Source organism: Balaenoptera borealis, assembly GCF_965194805.1.
Source record: "Balaenoptera borealis genome assembly, chromosome: 6".
In the NCBI taxonomy this organism is placed as follows: domain Eukaryota; kingdom Metazoa; phylum Chordata; class Mammalia; order Artiodactyla; family Balaenopteridae; genus Balaenoptera; species Balaenoptera borealis.
Window position 1 is genome coordinate 57361882 of NC_138863.1, and position 19398 is coordinate 57381279.

General features: G+C 54.3%; 2 protein-coding genes across 2 annotated transcripts; one reads left to right on the forward strand and one right to left on the reverse strand.

Moving 5' to 3' along the window:
• Positions 1-3616: 3616 nt before the first annotated feature.
• HOXD13 (homeobox D13) lies at positions 3617-10957 on the reverse strand. Its single transcript, XM_082396429.1, has 2 exons — positions 5856-10957; positions 3617-5067 (listed from the first exon to the last, which is right to left on the reverse strand). The coding sequence occupies exons 1-2, from the start codon at positions 6634-6636 to the stop codon at positions 4817-4819; spliced, it is 1032 nt and encodes a 343-aa protein (XP_082252555.1). The 5' UTR covers positions 6637-10957; the 3' UTR covers positions 3617-4816.
• A 2362-nt stretch (positions 10958-13319) lies between these two features.
• Positions 13320-19192, forward strand: EVX2 (even-skipped homeobox 2; the record flags this gene model as incomplete). The annotated part of the gene is made up of 3 exons (XM_082396468.1): positions 13320-15971; positions 16873-17144; positions 18461-19192. Exons 1-3 carry the CDS (start codon positions 15545-15547, stop codon positions 19190-19192), a joined length of 1431 nt encoding a protein of 476 aa, XP_082252594.1. The 5' UTR covers positions 13320-15544.
• Positions 19193-19398: the final 206 nt, after the last annotated feature.

The window sequence follows — 19398 nt, forward strand, 5'->3', positions numbered from 1 at the left end:
CGCCTACATCCCCCGACCCGTTTCTCCCCTCCCCCCCCCCCATTCAGGGTATTATGATAACACCCGCAGTATTCGATGGAGAATGACGAGGCTGCCAAGCAGAGCTAAGGCATGTTGAGCAAAGGTGAAGCCTCTTCGAGTTTCCAGGCTGATTTCAGCAGCTGGGGGCATTGGGCATCGGGTGCGTTTGCCTCAATGTCCCTTGGGGCCCTTCTTGGTCTTGACCGGCTTTGCACTCCCATTTTCCGCTGGCTACATGGGCCAGGCTTGCTTCTACCAGCTTTAACTCGCAGCTGAGGCCTTTTCCAGTACGGTGCACTTCTTGGCTTGTCCAGAGAGCCCTTGGTCTGGTGGAGCCATTAACTCTGTCGCTAGGCCTGAGCAAAGCTACTCCTACCCCGTCCCTCCCCACCTCATCCCTCTGGACTGGACTCTGCACGCATGAGCTGGCAGTGAAGACCCAGCGCTGCCTGAGCCCTAGATCCCCGGCCGCAGGCATAGTTTGCTGACAGAAGAGGAATGCATCACAAATTCTGCCTAAGTTTGGCGCCCAGGAAGGAGGATTCACATCACTCCTGGTGTGCTTCTCCATGGTCCAGCCCTCTGCTCCTAAGAAAGTCACCATCCAGGTCCATGGAGAATGCTGGCCTGGGGACCCGGACAGCTTGATTGGCCAATCGTGGCCAAAGGCTACATTCTTTTAATCGCCAGCAGTCACCTTGGAGACTGCAGCCCTTCAAACCAGGACTCCAAGGTGTTAATCCACTCCATGGCGTGCAGGACGAGCTCCCCTGATCTGATGTGGAAGAACAGAAGAGCCAGAGCCACCGGCCGGGAACAGCAGGGCACACCGAGGCAGCGGACTAGCAGCGTTCCTCTGCTCAGCGCCTCCAGGGGCGCGCGGGCCGCTGGCGGGTTCGGAGGTCTGGCGAACAGGGTGGCAGGCGGCAGCGCTCCCTCGCTGGGAGCAATGTGGCAGTCCCCGCCGCTGTTCCTCCAGTCTAGTGTGGCCGGAGGGTTAAGGATCCTCCTTTCCTGCCTCCGGTCCCAAGACCCCCAGCTACCCCGTGACTGGCGCCCGCCCCAGCCTGCAGCCCGCCTCGCGGTCCCCGAGCCAAGCTGGAATTGGTTAGACCGCCAGCTCCGGCACGGAGACCACACAGGCGCCGCCGGAGGGCAAGGCTGACCAGCGCGCTGCGACTTTATTGTGTGAGTTATGGCGACCAATTGGGCGGCTCTGGGGAACGCAATCGGCCTCTTCTTCTTGCTCTAGGGCGGGGGTAGGGGGTGCGGGTGGGGGTAGGGGTAGGGGTTGGGCAAGTCTGGGCTCCTCAGGGCTCTGTCGGAGTTTCCTTAGGAGCTCAGAAACAGAGACGTATTCCATTCCCTGTCCTTTCATGGGGGGGGGGGAGGGGCGCGGGGTGTAGGCGCAAGCTGCAACCTCAGTTCCTAGGGACTTAGGGAACCTAGGCTCTCATTTTGGGAAACTTGCCCTGTTTTCCAGGAGCTACAGCCTCCCTAGGTCTGAAAGCTCCAGCTCCAACGGGTCCCTGCAGTCTTCTCTCTTCCTACCTCAGTACTATACAACGATTCTCCGGTATTTCCAGGTCCAGGTGTGTCTTCTTCGGACGCTTTGGCAGCCGCATAGCTGCGGTTTGCCCTATGGGACTAGAGGTGTAAAGGAATTAAAAGAGAAATAGAAAAGACTAGAACAACTAGACTCCATTTCTCTTTGGCTCAGATGATGCCCAGCCGCCCCACCTCATCTCCTGGGTTTATAATTTCCTAGGTCCAGCAGACAAAGTTGTACCGTGGAGCTGGCAGCTGGGGACGGGACAGGGAGGGAGGGAGGGAGGGAGGCTTTGCTGGTGAGCTGGAGAATGGGAAAAGAGGATTTGGTTGCGGAGCTAAACGGCGAGCTCTGCCAATGCCGCGGACTGCCCAGGAGATGGCGAGCGAGCTCCACGCCTGGTGAGGCGCCGCCGCACGGTCAAGATCAACAGTGAAGGGCGGCGCAGCCGGCCTGGGGTCGCCAGCTCGTGCGGTCAAGGCCCGCTGTCAGGCGCGGCCGAGCGTCTCGGAAAGCCGGAGATCGTAGCAGCAAAGCTGGCCGGGACAGTGGAGTCAGAGGGACACAGCGGGCTGCCAGAGACTGGAAAGCGTCGCGGCCGCCCCTTTGTGTGGCAGTACGTCCCAGATCCGAAGCCTCCTTCGCCTCTTGAATCACGCGTAGACGCACCAGCCTTGATTCTCCACCGGCGGCGCTCGTAACCTTCCAGGTTTTGGAGGCGCTCTCCCTGCGGCCTTTCAGTCTCCACCCGAAGCAAAGGCCTCTCCCTGAAGCTCCCTTCGCCTCGCGGGCCTCCCTATCAGCCCTCCGACCACCGACCGGCTCCGCTCCTCCCTCCTCAATTCAGAATATAAAAGGAATGCATATAAATAACAAAGTCTTCATCTGTTATTGATTTAGCCGTCAATTCAAATTCCACTGGAGAGCGTTTGAGCGCAGTTTTAATCTTCAGCAAACCTCCCATTTCTCTTAGGCGGGGAAAACTGACCGGCAGACTACAGATGAAAGGAAAACCTCGAGGCAATCCTCCCTATCCACGTCAGGAAACCTGAGAAATGGACCTGGGAAATAGGATGCGGCCCTGGAGTCTGGAATTTACAAAAAAGAAGGCGGGGGGTGGGGGGGACGATGGAGAAGAAGGGGAAACAGGCCCGTTTCAAATGAAAACACGTCTTGTGAGAAAAAGAAAATGTTAGTAACTCTTCCCGAAGTGGAAGGTCGGGACGGTGTGGCCCCATTTTCAGGGGTTATTTCTTCTTGAAAGATTGAATCGTGGTCACTTTTCCTTTTCTGTCTCTCTGTCTCTGTCTCTCTCTCTGCCTGTCTCAATTAAAACGAAGTTGCCTGCTCGAAGTCGGTTGCAAGATACGAAAGAAATCAAGCCGAGGAGGAGAAAACGAAAGTAGCTCCGAACCTTGGGTCTCTGCGCCTTCTCTGGCAGATCCATAGGGGAATCCTCCCGCCAGAAGAGTTTACATATCGTGTGAGGTTTTACACAACTGTATTTAACTCACATACCAAAAGTTAGCAGCCATTGAATTCATCGCGCCCGGCTGCTAACAACGACGAGACATCCAGCTCCTCAGCGGCCATTTCTCTGAGTAGCAAAAAGCCCTCAGAAAGAAAGTTCGTAGTGCCTAAAAATTGCGTCTAGAGGTTTAGGGTGTATAATTATGGTTTCAGTCTTCAACTGCTGTGTGCAGGCTGCCGGGAGAAGGCGATAAGGGATAAGCCTGAAATGTTTCTTTTTCAGAAGTAGAATTTAATTGGGAATTTTTTTTGAGCTGGTCTGGTAAAAACTATAATTTTAGACACCACAAATTATATCCTAATTTAAAGTTATCACTATTTATCTTAAAGGCACAGGAAAAGGAGAGGGAAGGGGTGATGGAAGTGGAGAGCCTGGAGGTTTTACAGACCAGAACTGGTGTTGAGTTTCCTTCATCTATAGGGAATCCCATAGCATTCAGGAACAAGATTTTATAATAAATAAGACCAGTTTCTAGAGGCAACACAAGCTTGGAAAAAGAAAACAAATGTATAGACTCAGAAGAAACAAGAGAGTTCTGTTTATTTGCATCTCCCTAGGAGTAAAAAGTGATTTTTAAATGCCTGAAGCACTGCCCATGTATCTCAGCTCACAGACATTGCATCTACAAAAATAATCTCTCAGTTGTATAAATATGCAGCACTTTAAAAGTAGTTATTTATCATCACTTTCAGAAACATCTTTTTTTTTCTTCCTGGACTTCAGAGCTCCACATTTGTTAGATGTTTTAAAGCTCCACGAGAGCCCAATACATTTGTTCAGACAGTCAAGTTCTTCGCTGGGTTCTGGATAAAAGTTCCCACCCATGGCCACACTGATTCAAGCCTCTTTCAGGGAACTGAGGAGATGGTCTCAATTCTAGCCCCACAGACTGGAGGCCAAGGAGAGGGGATGCGTTTATAGGATCCGTGGGTCACTCTGCCAATTGCAGCCATTTAAATATCTGCATCTAGAGAAATGAAGGCGTCCATGTGGACACATTATTTCCAAATTAAAGATTATAAAAGCACAAATCTACAAGGTGTATTAAACACAATTACAACAGCAAGTGAAAGACCCAAAGTCAGAAAGATTGTCTTCACTCCAATATTGATACAAACCCTATTTAATAAGGTAGCTGCTTTTAAAGCCATCACAGTCTCTCCAGCCTCCTATTTTTAGACTTTCCCAGTGACCCTAGAACACTGCTTGCCCAGAGCTGTTTCCATTTGCCTCAGGGAGACTCCTGAGAGCTAATGATTCAATTACCCAATCACAGGATATGAATGACTGCAAATCATTCTGCCCTAATGGATTATGAAGATAAGAAGTGCTGGAAACAGGCATAAAAAGTGATTTAAAAAAATAAAACCCTAAAATCAAAATGGCACTTCTGAAATTCATTTGGGGGGATTATTTTAAAATACTTCAAGTCCTTTATACTGGCCTGGAGGGAGAAACAGAACATTAAAAAATCATAAAAAATAAACCTAGACAAGAGCAAAATCAAAAATAAACAAGTAAGAAACAGAACTACGAAGTCAGGTTGGGCAGCAAGAGGTTTTAGAGCCAGATTATGGGAAGAGAGAAAAACAATTCACAAAATTTGCCATTACTGGCAGGGGAATGGGGGAATTAAATACATATTCAAGTCTTTCCAAAGGTCTTTTGGAGGCAAGTGGAAGCATTTAAACTCTCTGTGGCCAATCTGGCCCACATCAGGAGACAGTATCCTTGAGCTTGGAGACGATTTTCTTGTCTTTCACTCTTCGGTTCTGAAACCAAATGGTCACTTGTCTCTCGGATAGGTTCGTGGCAGCCGAGATCCGCCGCCGCTTGTCCTTGTTAATGAACTTGTTAATGGCATACTCGTTCTCCAGTTCTTTGAGCTGCAGTTTGGTGTAGGGCACCCTCTTCTTCCTCCCCCGACGGTAGACACACATGTCTGGCTGATTTAGAGCCACATCCCCTGGTATAAAAAAACAGCACAGGAGAAATTAGACCGGGATATCTGGAGCACCCAGCTGGGGACTGTGTGTGTAGACTTGGAGGGGGTACAGAGAATGAAGAAAGACAGGCTGTTTACACTTTATTATTATTTACACAGACATATTATTTACATGTTATTAAAGAAAGATTATTTACACTTCAAAGTGAAGGCCAGTATGATGGATCATCATGGTTTCTCAAACCGGCATCTTAACAAGCCTGAGATTTTATGGTGTAGTTGCTGGGGACTCTCATAAGGACAGTTTCTGCAAATGCTGGTTGCAAACACACAAACATACACAGACTTAAAAAGAAATACCTAGGCTGCTTGTTCAAACTTTGACTTTTCGTGTTCCTGTGTTTGGAGCTTGTGAGCTCTTGGAAGCTTTAGTGGTCACTCTGGGGTATTCATATCCTTCAAAAGTGGGTCTCAACTCCGTGACACCTCTTTGGGGAGGAGGGGCCAAGGCCTGAGCAAAGGGCAGCAAAGACCTTCAACTTTAGGAGAAAAATAGGCCTGTGCCCGCACACAGGAAGAAAAGGGTTGTGAGAGAGGCAATTTAAATCAAAAGGATGAATTTACAGATTTCACACAAACTGGACCGACTGTTCCACTGGGTTAACCATGGTTGGGGAGAGGAGGATAGGTGCCCAACTCCCAAGCAGGGGCGTAGACTCCCAGTCCATTCTTTTCCTTCTTCCTCTCTTCCTCTTCCTCCCTCCCTGCATCTCTCCCTCTTGTCCTTCCCCTTTTCCCAACGTCCCTACCTGGGAAGGATGATTTCCAAAAGTGGGAGCCCTGTGGCTGGTCCTTGGCGCAGTACACCTGGCTGTTCCACCCGTTGGCCAGCGTCCAGGACTGGTAGCCCTCCATGGAGATGTACGCCTCGTGCCGAGGCTCCCCGGAGCCGAAGGTAGACACCATGTCGATGTAGCCGGGCACATGCTGGTAGGGGCTCGTGTAGCCCTGGTAGAAGGACACCTCCTTGGCTCGCGCGGGCACCTCGTTGGCCGGTACGCTGCTGCTTGCCAGGCCCGACACGTCCATGTACTTCTCCACCGGGAAGCCTCCCAGCGAGGCGTGCGGCGACGACTTGAGAGCATTCTGCTGTAAGCCCACGCCGTGCGACATGCGGCAGCTATAGTAACCGTTACCGAAGTGGTAGCCGTAGCCCAGGGCCGGGGCGCCCGGGGGCGCTGCAGCGGCCGCGCCGGGCGCCGGGCACTCTTTGGAGGAGGAAGCCTCCGGGCGCGCCGCGACCACAGCCGAAGATGACGACGACGAGGCGGAACCCGCGCGCTCAGAGGTCCCTGGGTACGCGAAGCCCGAGGCCGCCGCCGCCGCCGCCGCTGCTGCCGCCGCCGCCGCCGCCGCTGCCGCTCGTCCGGAGTGTGTCCCGGCGAACACTGGCGCCGAGAGGAAGCCGCGACACTGGCCCGGCGCCGCTGCCGCCACGGAGGAGGAGGAGGAGGAGGAGGCCGGGGCCGCCCCGGCGGCCCCGCCGTCCGCCCGCAGCCCGTCCATGTCCCAGCTCCCGGCGCGGCTCATGGCCCGGCCTGGCCCGGCCCCGGCCCCGGCCCCGGCCCCGTGCACGACCCCATGGCGCGGCGCGCCTCCTCCCTCCTCTCCTTTCTCTCTCGTTCTCTCGCTCCCGCCCTCTTCCTCTCGCCCTCTCTCCCTCTGCGAGCCTCCCGCCAGCCCGCCCGCCAGCCCGCCCTCCAACAGGTTAGCTCATCGCGGGACGTTTATAAAAACGAAGTTCAGGTTGGGAGGGGGCCTGAGCCGGTCGGGGGGCCGCCTCCCTCCCCGAGGGCTCCCGCTCGGGGCCGTGCCATTGGCTGCGCAGGGCCACGTGGGGGTGGGGGCGCGGGACAGCCTGGCTCCGGGCCCCGGCCCCTTGGACCCACCCACCCCGGCCCCTACCCCTCCCCAGCCCTCGCGCAGCCCACCGCCCCTTCCCGCCCTCTCCCGGACCCAGGCGTTTGCGCCGCAGCCACCCCCAAGAGCTGATTGCGCGACCGCCCATCCTAGGCCCCGTCTGCGACTGAGGCGGGCGCCGAGGCCTGCGCCTTGTCTCGGCCACGGCAGTTTTTGCCACCTCTCCTTGGCTCCCTGAGCTGCACAGCTAAATGAAGGAGAAGGACAGGGATGATCAGAATGATGTGAAAACAGACCGATTTTTGATCCTGTTGTTTAATTCCTCGGATTAGGTGACCTAGACCCCAAACCCGAGGAAGCTAATTTTCTCTACCTTGCGTATTGCTACGGGGCAAAGGCATTTAACGCGTGCTCTCCCGGGCGATCCTCCGAATTAAGACCAATTGGAGCAGACCCCCCCCTCCCCCAATACGCACACACCGTCCACCCGGAAAATGCCCACGAAGCCGCCCTTGGGGCCGGGGACAGAGACTTACAAATAAATCAAGCGGACGAAAAGACCCGTCCTCGGCGCGGCGAACCAGAGGATCTGCCCCAGCGAAAAAAGTCCGAACGCCTGGTCCACGCTATTCGCCTCTACACTCAGGCCAGCCGGGAGCTGCCTCCCGAGCTGGGTTCCCCAGCCCTGGCGCAGCCTCCCCGGGTCCGCAGAAAGACCCTCTGAAGGGCGCCGGGAGAAAGCCACTCTGCCGCCCTCCAGGAAATTTCTGCGCCTCGCCCAGCAGCCGAACTGCCTCTTGCATTTTGCAGACACCACCCACCCCCGCCCGTTACTCACACCAATTAATTGAAAACTTCACTTTCCCAGGAACCTTTGTTTCGTTTTCTTTTCCAAGCTGCCAACTGCAGAGAAGTGAGAGGGGCAAATTAAGAGGGTGTTTTTCCCAAGCAAATTTGGGGCTCGTGATGGGAGCAGCCCGGAGCAACAGGGTCTGACTTCGAGGGGGTAGGCTGGGCTCCGGGCAGCCCCGCCAGGGTGTAGGGATCACAACCCTGAGCCCTCTCTTCATCCCTTCCTTCCATTCCTCAGCCACAGAACCCCAGTCCATCATCCTCCATCTTAGACATTAGCGGGGAGCCTATGTGAGTCCTGCGGCAACTCTAAGGCTCCACTTTAGGAGCAACATTAGATCTGATGGGCCGACAGTACTGGGGTGGGTGGGAGAGCCCTCAGAGTGAGCCCATTTCGTTCTGTAGCAGCAACACCCCAGTCCAGCCCACCTCCAAGAAAATCACTCCCCTGAGCCTGTGATTGGTGAAGCCAGCTTGTCACCTAGCCCCACTGTTCTGGACCAAGACAGGACCTGGATGGGGCAACTAAAAGAGCCAGGGAGGCCCTCTTGGACCTGGCCCATCATCGCAGGGTGGGCTGCTGGTGTTGGGAGTGTTGACACGCAAAACGCAGTAACCATAAAAGGCTCAAATAAAGGGGAAAGTTATGAGAGGGGTGCTGGAAAGGAAAAGCAGGCGAATTTGTTTGACCTTTTTGAAGTCCTAGACATGTTCATGATCAATTCAAGACGGGAGGGGCCTAAGCCTCTGCAGAAAATTGTAGAGAATGGAAGTTTGCTGGTAAGAACAATTTCGGTTTCTTGAGAGAAGGCAGAAGTTAGCAAGAGAAGCTGGATTTGTTTTTTTTTGTTTTTTTAAAATGCCAGCCAGAGCCAGGTGACAGGGTTGCTGACTTTTTGGAAGAGTTTGGCTGGGTTCTCTTTACCCAACAATTTCAGTACCAAACCAGTCATGGGATGCTGCCCCCTGAAATGCTCTTATTTTTCCTTTGTATCCCCTTCTTTTTCTCAGAGAGGGAAAGCATGGAGATACTTAAAAAAATTTTTTTCTGTTACCTCAAATAAATTTGTTGAAATATTTCTAAGACATAACTGGAACCAACAAACTTTCAGTCTCTCAAAACTAAATATCTCTGTGATTTTTGTGCCCTGGAATTTCTGCTCCATTTTCTATCTGATAAATACATTTTAATGACTGATTATATGCTAAAAAAGTAAAGAAAGTGAAATTAAGATAGGAAGGAAGAACTTGTCAAGGTTTGCTGATTTCGGACAGCCCTTCACTTTTGGCTTAATTTTCCATGCAGCAAATTAAGTTGTGCAGGACTGGAAGCAAAGTCTGAATTAATGCTCTGGTTGAAAGACACTTCTCAATGGTGGCCTTGCCTCCAGTTTCCTTGTGGAACTCTGGCAAGACTTGGAGCTTCTCTACCCATCCTAGCAGGTATTCAGAGACCAGGGAAGTTTTGAACAGTAAGGAGCATAGCCTCTTGCTATTCTGCAGCTGAACCTTCTTCCAGTACAGCCTTCTAGGTCCTGGCCCTAGGGGAGGGGATTCCCCTTAGGAAAGAGGCTCTGACTGGACCCTATGAAGGTCCCCTAAACCTAGCATCCCAGGGCAGCTGCTCCTATTGGATCATAGGGCAGTGGTTGAGTACCAGGCAGAGTCAGGGCTGCTCTGTTTATGAACTAAGACAACACATAGTTTACAAGCTGGGGGTGGTAGGTAGTGGAGGAATTTTGAGGCTGAATTTGCAGGAACATTTCATTTAGCTTGTATACCCTGTATCCAAGGTGATTTTAGGTTTAAACTTAACGGGAATAATTTTCTTTAGCTGGCCAGGAGCACAGACTGAACGCTGTGTGTGGGTGGGTAGGTGTATTATGTTGGGGCTTTAACAACAGAAATAGTCTTTGTTAAACAAAAGTCTTTGCAAACAAAAATGTCTCCAAAAACTGATGTGTTGTTATTCAGTGATTTTTGCCATCTTTCCTGATTTTGGTGAGAAACTCAAGGTGGCCCTTCATTGCCCAAAGTCCTACTCTACCAGAGAAAATCAGGTCACCTCTGCTCTCCCCTCCCATCACTTGCTCCTTTCCCTCCTTTGCCTGCCCAAGCACCCTTTTTTGGGAACTGATGATATTCTGGAAGTCACATCCTCTCTTTTCCTCCTTGTAGCTGATCTTTCAAATCATGTCCCTGTCCTGGGTTGGGGAAGGGGTAGATGCAGACTGCGATTTAGATTTATTGAAGAACACAAGTTCCTCTGCTTGCCAAGACAGAAATGAGCTCAATTAACCACCTAATCGGTGGCCATTAGGGCCAGGACAACAATAGCCGGGTCCTAACAGAATGGGGTCCTGGGGACTCCTTTGAAAGTGTGTTCCTTGATGGCCACAGCAGAAAATGCAGGACACCACTCTAATTAACTTGTAAGAAGCCAAAACTTCAGTGTAGAAATAAAGTCTTAATTCCAAAGTAAAGTCCAGCAGAACTGGCTGGACAGTGCTCTTAACCAAGTCTGTGCTCTGCCAACTTTGGCGCTAATTTTCCCTCTGCAGGCAATACCCAATTTCACTCAGGCTGGAGATATCAAAAGGATTTAAAAAAACAGCAAACCCGGGGTGAATAAAGGGGTCTCTAGCAAGAGCCAGACAGTGGCATCCTGAGTTTAGGCAGTTTCTGTGTCTGAGATGTATTCCATTTGGATTTAATAACACAATTAGGCTTTATTAAATGTAAATTGTTTGCAACAACAAAAAACCTCTTCAAACCGAAGCGTTATTTGGTGAAACCAGGTTTACCTCCCGCAGGGCGGTGGGCCCTTGTTTGGGATGGAGAGAACTCCTACAGTCCTGGCGGGAATTAAACACAGCGAGAGTCTTCCCTCTCAAAGAAGCACTAATCTCACTGCGAAGGGGGAGCCGGAGGGTGGGTGCAGAGCCCGAGGACCCGGGTAACTTGCTGCTTTTTTCGCAAAACAAAAGATGGGACCGAAAACCATCTTCCGCTGTTTTGTCCGACAACTCAAGGTGTGGGGTTATCCTCGGAATACTTCTCTAGCAGTATCATTGTTAACTGAAGTCCAGTAAGTGCTCACTCTGTCGGCCCTTTGAGATGAAAGAAAATAAATGTCTCTCTCTCTATCTGTCTCACCCCCACCCACATTCCGCAGAGCCCCACCGTCTCGGTGGGAAATCCAGTTGTGGTCACCGGCAGCAGGAAGGGATGAAGGTTAGGGAAATGCCTAACCACGAAGGGGCGGGGCGGGGCGGGGCGGGGCGCGGTGGGCGGAGGAGGCCAAGAGAAGGAAGCGGAGGAGTAAGTGGTCCGGCTTAGCTTCCCGGCTGGGCGGTGCGCAGTTTCCCAGGCTCGGCGCTAGATGTCCCTGCAAGTTTTCCTGTCGCGTCGAGGGCGCACGAGCTTCAGGCAGGCTTCAGTCGGGGTAGCCCCGGAGTCCAGGGACAAAGTACTCTCCCAGCCCCCACCCAAGGCGGTCCTGGTGGGCGCGGGATTGTAGGGGAAAGGAGGAGGAGAAATAGAAGGAGCCAGAGAGGCCCGGAGGAGACGGCGCGAGGCCGGCCTGCCGAGGGATGGCAGCAAAAAGTTGCCAGTACAGAGTCCGCCCTGCAGTCGCCAGACCCGCATCTTCCCTTATAAACCGAAACCTCCGAGCCGTGGGGACCGCACTCAGCCTAAAGAAAACGTACCCGGTGTTCTCAGCCCGGGTTCTAGCCATCCTGCTGTCCCGCCGCACTCGGCGGCCCCAGTCCTCGAGCGAGCTTGCGTCCGGCTGCGGGCCTGCGGGTTTCGGGCCCCGTTGGCCCGGAGCCTTCCTCGCCGAAGGCAGGAGCCAGGCCCCGGAGCTTGCGGGGCTCAGCGACAGCTCCGGCTCTACCGGCGCTCCTCCCCTCGGGCAGCCTGGACAAATTTTTACAACCTTCAGTCGAAGGCCAAAAGTGTTTACCACTTCACCTCGGAGGACCCGCCGCTGCTCAAGAAACAAATATTTAGTCTGGAGGCCTAACAACAAAAACAAATTTAGGCCTCTTTCATGTAATTCCTCCTTTGGAGTAAAAAGTGCTTTTCAGCCCTTCTGGAGAAAGCCCTTTCCGAACCCTCAACCCCAACGCATCTTAAAAATTCCTGCCAAACCACGCGGGCATGGGTTGATTTTTTTTTTTTTTTTTTTTTTGAGTGAGCCTTGTGCCTTGGTAGTGAGTAGGAGGTTTTGATGGCCTGGAGGCTGCGTCTGATAACCAGGGACTTTTGACAGGTGGTTCCCAGTCTCAGCCTAGACATTTCGGGAGAGCTGCAAGGTTTGGGCATTTCAATAATGAACCCCAACAGAACTGTGTCAGTCTTCTCACTACCTCTGTGCAGATTCAATGTTTTTGAGTATTTAAAGAAGACATATGCAAAATAAAAGAACCAACAATAAATGTTGCCCAAAGCTTTAAAATACCGTATAGTTTGGATATTATCAGAGATAACTTAAATCACAAGCAAGTTCTCTAATCTCTGTGTGGAAGCTTTCTTATCTCTGAAAAAGGGATAATAATAGAATGATTTCTAGAGTTGCTCTGAGCATTAGAGAAGCTAATATATGTAAAAAGCACTTGTAATTTCAGAGTTAAAGCTCTATATAGGTGGGCCAATATTACTACTACTGGTAAATGTGGAATCTACATAAATTAAGGGACATTAAATATTGTAATGGAATGTTCACCGTCTCCCATGAAACATTGTCTGCTAAGCGCAGTTCAGTGAAAAATTATGGGTGTCTTTTAGTGTGAGTAGTTTTCCTGACATGGTCTCAAACATACTTTTCATGATAAATGTGCTAGAATACGCAATGTTAGTGTTATTTAAAAGGTGCAAAATAGTTTTGGAAACCACTAATGAATGAAGGTGTCGCCGAGAAATGGTGTTTTCCCTTTTCAACAGACTGAGGTCCGGTTTGCCACAGGTTTTGGCACGAGGGCCGAGGGGTCCCCGAGGAAGGGAGGAAGCTGGAGACCCACCCGCGGGGTGAAGGAGGAAGGGGCTGCCGTCAGTACCCCGCCCCCAGCCAGCGGCTCCTGCGATTGAAAGCAGCTCACAGCTGCCGAAACCGCGAGGAAAACAGACGGGGGCGCCAAACGACAGCAATAAAGGCATCTGCGACTTCCGCTTAAGTCGCGCCTCCGCCCGATCCCACCCCCTGCCAGGGCCTTGGCCCCCCCCCCCCCCACGGACCGGAGCCTGGACCGAAGTGTCCCATTCAGTCCCTAAAGCTAAGTGGGACTAGGGGGTACCCTTCCCAAGTTCCTGGGACAGCAACCCCCCTCCGCTGGGCGCGGCCTGCCAGGGATGGTGGAACTGGGCATTCGGACTGTGGAAGGAGAGGGAAGGAGAGGTGGGATAATCCGCAAGGCTGAGCTCTGACCACGTTAATGGCCGGAAAGCCGGCGCGAGAAGGGCTCATAGTGCTCGGAGTCGGGTGGCCTCTGGGGCAGGGGCGGAGGTGGACCCGAGTGATGTCCTCCTCTGAGCTCCCGACGCCCATTATGCGTCCCACCTCTCACCTCTCCAGTCACCAGGTGCCTATCCAGCTTTCCATTTCTCACCTTGGGGGAGAATTCCGTTTTATTACCTTAAAGAGGCAGAATTGATTTTCGAAGCAGAACTCGCGTTGTTGAAATAAGTGGGTGCCAAGGGGAACAGGAGATAAACTTTTGGCATTGACTCTGTGTATAAATGTATATAAATATACTTCACACCTCGCCTCCCTTTACATTCCTGACGCGCCCCCAAGGGGTCCAAAGTTAAAAGGAAAGCGCCAACAGAGAGATGGGCAAATAGATCTCGGGTTTGCCCCTAACACACCCCCGATGTGCTGGGTGTGGCGGCAGGGAGGAAAGGGGGGGCCCTGGGTTGGGGTCTGGGTTGGCGGTGCAGGACCCGAGACCAGCGCCCAGATTGCCAGGGTCTCTCGGCAGCTTCGGAAGCTCGCAGGCCGACCTCCGGGTCCCGTCTCTATCCGCCCTTGTTCCTGCCGGTGGCCGTGGATCTCTCCCCTTGGGCAGCTGGTGGGTGGACCCGCACAGCTCGTTGGGGGTCCGAGCATCGTGGGGCGCAAGCGAGGGAGGAGACGTGCAACGGCCTTGAGTGAAGATTGATCTTCGTTAAAATGGTTGCCACCAGCGTCATTATGACCATCAAAGTTATCGCCAAGAGGCTCAGCCGCCAAGCTCAGGTCGGGAGGAGCAGCAGCAAGGCTAGTCCGCGATTTTTCGCGCCCAGACTCAGCGCAGGGAATATCCGGGGCCACAGGTAAGAGGCTGGGGTGGGGTAGAGGAGGAAGGGGAGAAGGAAGAAGAGCAGAGTGGGGAAGAGAGGGCAGGGGGATGGTAGGGGAAGGAAACTAAGTCTCTTCTTTCCCATCCTTGACCTCGAAACCCGGCAACTTTGCCACAAATAATTCGATTTGAGGAGGGAGGGGGAAAGCTGGCAAAGTAAAAGTGGATTTGGGGCGGCCCATATGGCGCTGTAAATTGCGACTGTGTTTAAAGTTAGCTGTTGAATTCTGCAATGAAATCGTCCAGCCGAGTTCATTTCCCCTAGGGAAAATGCGTAGGCGAGAAGCCTATCCATCAGCAGGATTATAAAAGTAAAAAACCTGGGACTTCAAGTTCAGGACTCACTCTGCAAACGGTATTAAAAAATCAGAGAGGACCTAATGATTTCCGTTTGGAGGCGCGGGCCCAACGCACCTCCCCAGCCACGTAGCACTAAAGTGCTTTCAAAACTCTATGAGATTCTCTCTCTCCCTGTCTCTCCTTCTCTCGCTCTCTCTCTCTGTCTCTCCCTCCTGGGTGGGAGGAGAGTAGCCAGGCTGAGGCGAAGAAGTGGGGAGAGAGAGAACGCGGCGTCTTATTTGTTAAATAAAATACATATTTGGTTCTGAAATTCGAAAGATAAGTAATCCAGACAGGAGCGCAAGGTCTTCTCCTTACGCAACTCTTCCTACATCCTCCCCCGTCCCCCCCTTACCCTCCTCCCGTTTGTAAATGTTAAAAACAAACAAACAAACAAACAAAACTTCCCGACGATCTACTCTGGAAAATCAAAGCATTATCTATTATTTAACACGTATCTGTGTCCGAGGAAAAATGAGGAAGGCGCTGCATGATTAGGACCTAAGGGGCAACCCAGCAAACTGAGAGCGTAATGATGCCCCTAAATGAAGGGGGAAATGTGCCGCTGCGCGCTCTATTAATCAGACTGTCAATTTCACCCCCGAGGCCAAACCCCCGGGCGAGCAGAACCTGCTCTGAGCGGGCAAAGGACCGGGAGCCTTCCTCCTCACTTCTTGTCTCTTCTCGCCTCCTACCTGGATCTATTTGTCTGCTCTGAAGCCGCCTTCATTACCCACTGACAGGAGCGTGTATTTATTTGCTTATAAACCTGTTACAATAAATGATTATTCGAACGGCGTCATTCGTACCTTAATGACGAGCGAGCGCTACTTTTTGATGAATGACATCTCGGGCTCGGAAGGATGTATGGGTCATTTTGACCAGTCATTCCCTCGCTGTGGCATCCCACAATTTTTCCGCCTCCCTCCAAAAGAGATAATAATATTTAGAGGCGCTCGCTGGGGCTGAATGAGAATTAGCCCTAGGCGCAGCCCATCATTAGGACGGGACAGCCGGGCCACTGTGACATTTTTTAGAAAGCTGAGATGATGGAAAGAATAAGAAAAGAGATGATTCTGATGGAGAGAGGGCTGCACAGCCCCACGGCCGGCAAGAGGTTCTCCAATTTGTCCGACTCGGCTGGCAATGCTGTGCTCGAGGCCCTGGAAAATTCGCAGCACCCGGCTCGCCTCAGCCCGCGCCTGCCGTCCGCCCCCCTGCACAGCGCTCTGGGAGACCTCCCTGCCAAGGGCAAATTCGAAATAGATACTTTGTTCAACCTGCAGCACCCGGGCAGCGAAAGCACCGTCTCCTCCGAAATCGCGTCCGCCGCGGAGGGCCGAAAAAAGCCGGGTCATTATTCAGAGGCGGCAGCCGAGGCGGACATGAGCAGCGACGTGGAGGTGGGCTGCTCGGCGCTGCGCTCGCCCGGCGGCCTCGGCGCCGCGCCGCTCAAGGAAAACAATGGCAAAGGTAATCGCGCCGCCCGCGACGCGCTCTCCAGTCCCATCCTCTCTGTTCCTCCGCTGCCCTGCCGGCTGTTCTTGGTGCCTTTGCCCCTCTCCGACCCTCTGCAGCGAGCTGCACAGAGCTGGTTCAGGCGGGGGCGGGACGCAGGCGTGGAACCGTGCCCTCCGGCTCTGCTCCTTGAGCCTCCCAGAGAGACGCAGGCCTGGGGCCTGCCCTCGCTCCTGAGTCCGAGAAAATGTTTCTGCGAGCGGGTCTAAACACCCGTGCGAGCCGACCTACCCCTAGCCATCCACTGAGTCGCGTTGGGGGAAGGCTGCCCAGGGCAGCTGCTCCGAACTCCGCGGCCTCTGAGCCCCAAGGCCGAGTGAAGGGGGCATTCTAAGTCGAAGGGAGCCTCGCTGGGCGCCTCTGGGAGACCCTCTTGGGTCAGCGGGAGAGAGTTGAAAAGTAGAGTCCACCCCCGAATGGTTCCTGTTTGAGCTACTTACTGCTGTCTTTCCAATCTTAAAATATTTTAAACCAAATCCCAAAGACTGTCAAAGAAAGGTTAGAGGCCGTACAGAAAGCTGACCTGCGGTCTCCAGATCATGGCAAATCCAGAGCTTCTCAAACTGAGTCTAGATGTAGGCATTTTCCCTTGGCCAATTTTCCTCCTGAGTTGAAAATTTCCTTTTATTAAAACAAAACAACCCCCCCTCCCAATTGAGTTCCTATTATTTGGTTATGAAGAGCTCCCCAAACTTTATTGATTCCATTAACGGCAGCAATTTGTAAGCATGACAGATCCCATCAATTCAGGCAGCGCCTCGCCTTCCTCTCGCGGCTTCCCCCATCCTCGTGCAGCCCCAGCGCGGAGATCTTGGTCTTACGGTGACTCATGCGCTGTCGGCCGTTTGTTTGCCAGGGTTCGCGGAGAGTGGCTCAGCCGCGGGCACCACGACGTCTGCGTCGGGCTCTGGCCTCGGCAGCCTGCATGGAGGCGGCGGCGGCGGCGGCGCGGGCGCAGCGCTGGTCGGCTCCGGCTCTGGCGCGGATCAGGTGCGGCGCTACCGCACGGCGTTCACCCGCGAACAGATCGCGCGCCTGGAGAAGGAGTTCTACCGGGAGAACTATGTGTCGCGGCCCCGCCGGTGCGAGCTGGCCGCTGCGCTCAACCTTCCCGAAACCACTATCAAGGTATTGATTCCAGCATGCGCCTGTTCTAGCCTTCCCCAGGGTGTCTGGGTTGATTTTTGTTTCTCCTTTCTGGGTGGCTAGATTTAGCTGAGGGCCTGAAAACCCGCGGGGAGAGTCACCAAAGGAACTGGCATATTTATTTCTCAGCTGCCATATCCGAAGGGTTGGCCGGCCTGGCTGACCTGGGAAGCCCCCGAATGGCGCAGCCCATGCCGCAAACGCTCGCCTCAGCTCAGCGCCTACCCAGGTGCCCCTAGCCCATGTCCTTGGCCTCACTTTCCCCTCGGCGGCAAAGCCGTCTGGTCTTTGTTCCTCTGGCACGAACCAAAGGTGAAACTTTCCATTTGCTCTTGATCTTGGAGATTTATTTTTCACATAAATCGTTACAAGAAGGAGAAAGGATACTGTATTTTAAAAATCGATTAGGTTGAGAAAGTTTTCTAAACATTTTTTCTCCTGGGCAAAGGGAAAAAAGCAACCTCCCGGGGTGGGGGGGGGGGGAGCAACGAAATTGTCCTTATTTACATATCTTTAGGCGATTAATTTTATTATAAGTCCAGGAGAGATAGCCGGGAGGCTGGGCTATCCTCACGGAGGATCTGGCACTCTAGAAAAAGAAAAGAGGAAACTCCACGGGATAGGGGAGGAGTGTGAAAGTCTCCCTTCGGTTTGGTCGGGCTTTCTTTAATTTAGAGTTGTGACGAATGATGTCTTCATTAGATACCGTGTGGGGAGGGGTAGAAAAGTCCCTTTCCCAGTTTAAGAGGATGTTGCTCCCGCCACTCATTTGAAGCAAAAGATTCCAACAAAACCATCCCTTCAATATCAGAACCGGACCCGTGCCCCTCGGGACAATTCCTTGCAGCTCAGAGGACTCAAGACCTCGCGCGGCGACTTTTTAGAAAAGCTGCAGCGGCAGCTTCTCGTCAAAGGAGGCCTAGAATCCCCGTGCAAATCCTGGTATTGAGAGACGGGTGCTTGGCGAGGCCGGGCACCGGTGGGTGGCGGGAAGGGGAGGAAAGGTTGGGTTGGGACGAGAAAACGCAGCCCAAAGCAAGGGAGCAGAAGCCCGAGGAGCCGCAGCAATTGGACACAGGGAAGAAGACTCTGTTCGCTTAGGAGGGTGTGCCTACGGCGCTCCACACCGCCGCCCACACTGTCCCAGCTGGAAGAGGAGAGGGGACTCGGGGCTGGGCCCGGTCGGAGGGGCGTAGGCCAGGCTATTCGGAGGTCCGGGAGGGGCGGGGAGGCGCAGGGCGGGGGCTGGGGCCTCGGGACGCTCCCTAACTCGGGCTGCGGCGCGGCTCTCCCCGCAGGTGTGGTTCCAGAACCGGCGCATGAAGGACAAGCGGCAGCGCCTGGCCATGTCGTGGCCGCACCCGGCCGACCCCAGCTTCTACACCTACATGATGACGCACGCGGCCGCTACTGGAAGCCTGCCCTACCCCTTCCACTCGCACGTGCCGCTGCACTACTACCCGCACGTGGGTGTCACGGCTGCGGCCGCGGCCGCTGCGGCCTCCGGCGCAGCGGCCGCGGCCTCATCGCCCTTCGCCACTTCCATCCGCCCGCTGGACACCTTCCGCGCGCTCTCGCATCCCTACTCGCGGCCGGAGCTGCTGTGCAGCTTCCGTCACCCGGGCCTCTATCAGACGCCCGCGGCCGCCGCGGGGCTCAACAGCGCGGCCTCGGCCGCAGCGGCAGCAGCTGCTGCGGCGGCCGCGGCCTCCTCGGCCGCGGCGGCCGGGGCGCCCCCCAGCGGCGGCTCCGCACCCTGCTCGTGCCTCAGTTGCCACAGCAGTCAGTCGGCCGCGGCGGCCGCAGCCGCTGCCGCCGCCGCCCTGGGCTCCCGGGGTGGCGGCGGCGGAGGCGGCGGGGGTGGCAGCGGCGGTGGCGGCGGCGCTGGGGCCGCCGGGGGCTCGGACTTCGGCTGCAGTGCCGCAGCGCCACGCCCCGAGAGCGGCTTCCTGCCCTACTCAGCCGCTGTGCTTAGCAAGACCGCCGTGAGCCCGCCGGACCAGAGGGACGAGGCGCCGCTCACCAGATAACTACGTCGCCGCCGCCAGGGGGCCGCGCCCGCCGCTCCGAGTGTGCCCGGAAGTCCCCTGAGCGCCCCCCGTGCCCCCTGTGCGCCCACGTGCCCTCTGCCCGCTGCTGAGGCTGTCGCCAGGGGGCGCCCCAGCGCGGGAGGCCTAAGGGAACCTGTCCCGAATTGGGGGGAAGAGCCGGCACGAAAGCTCGGCGTGCTTACCCT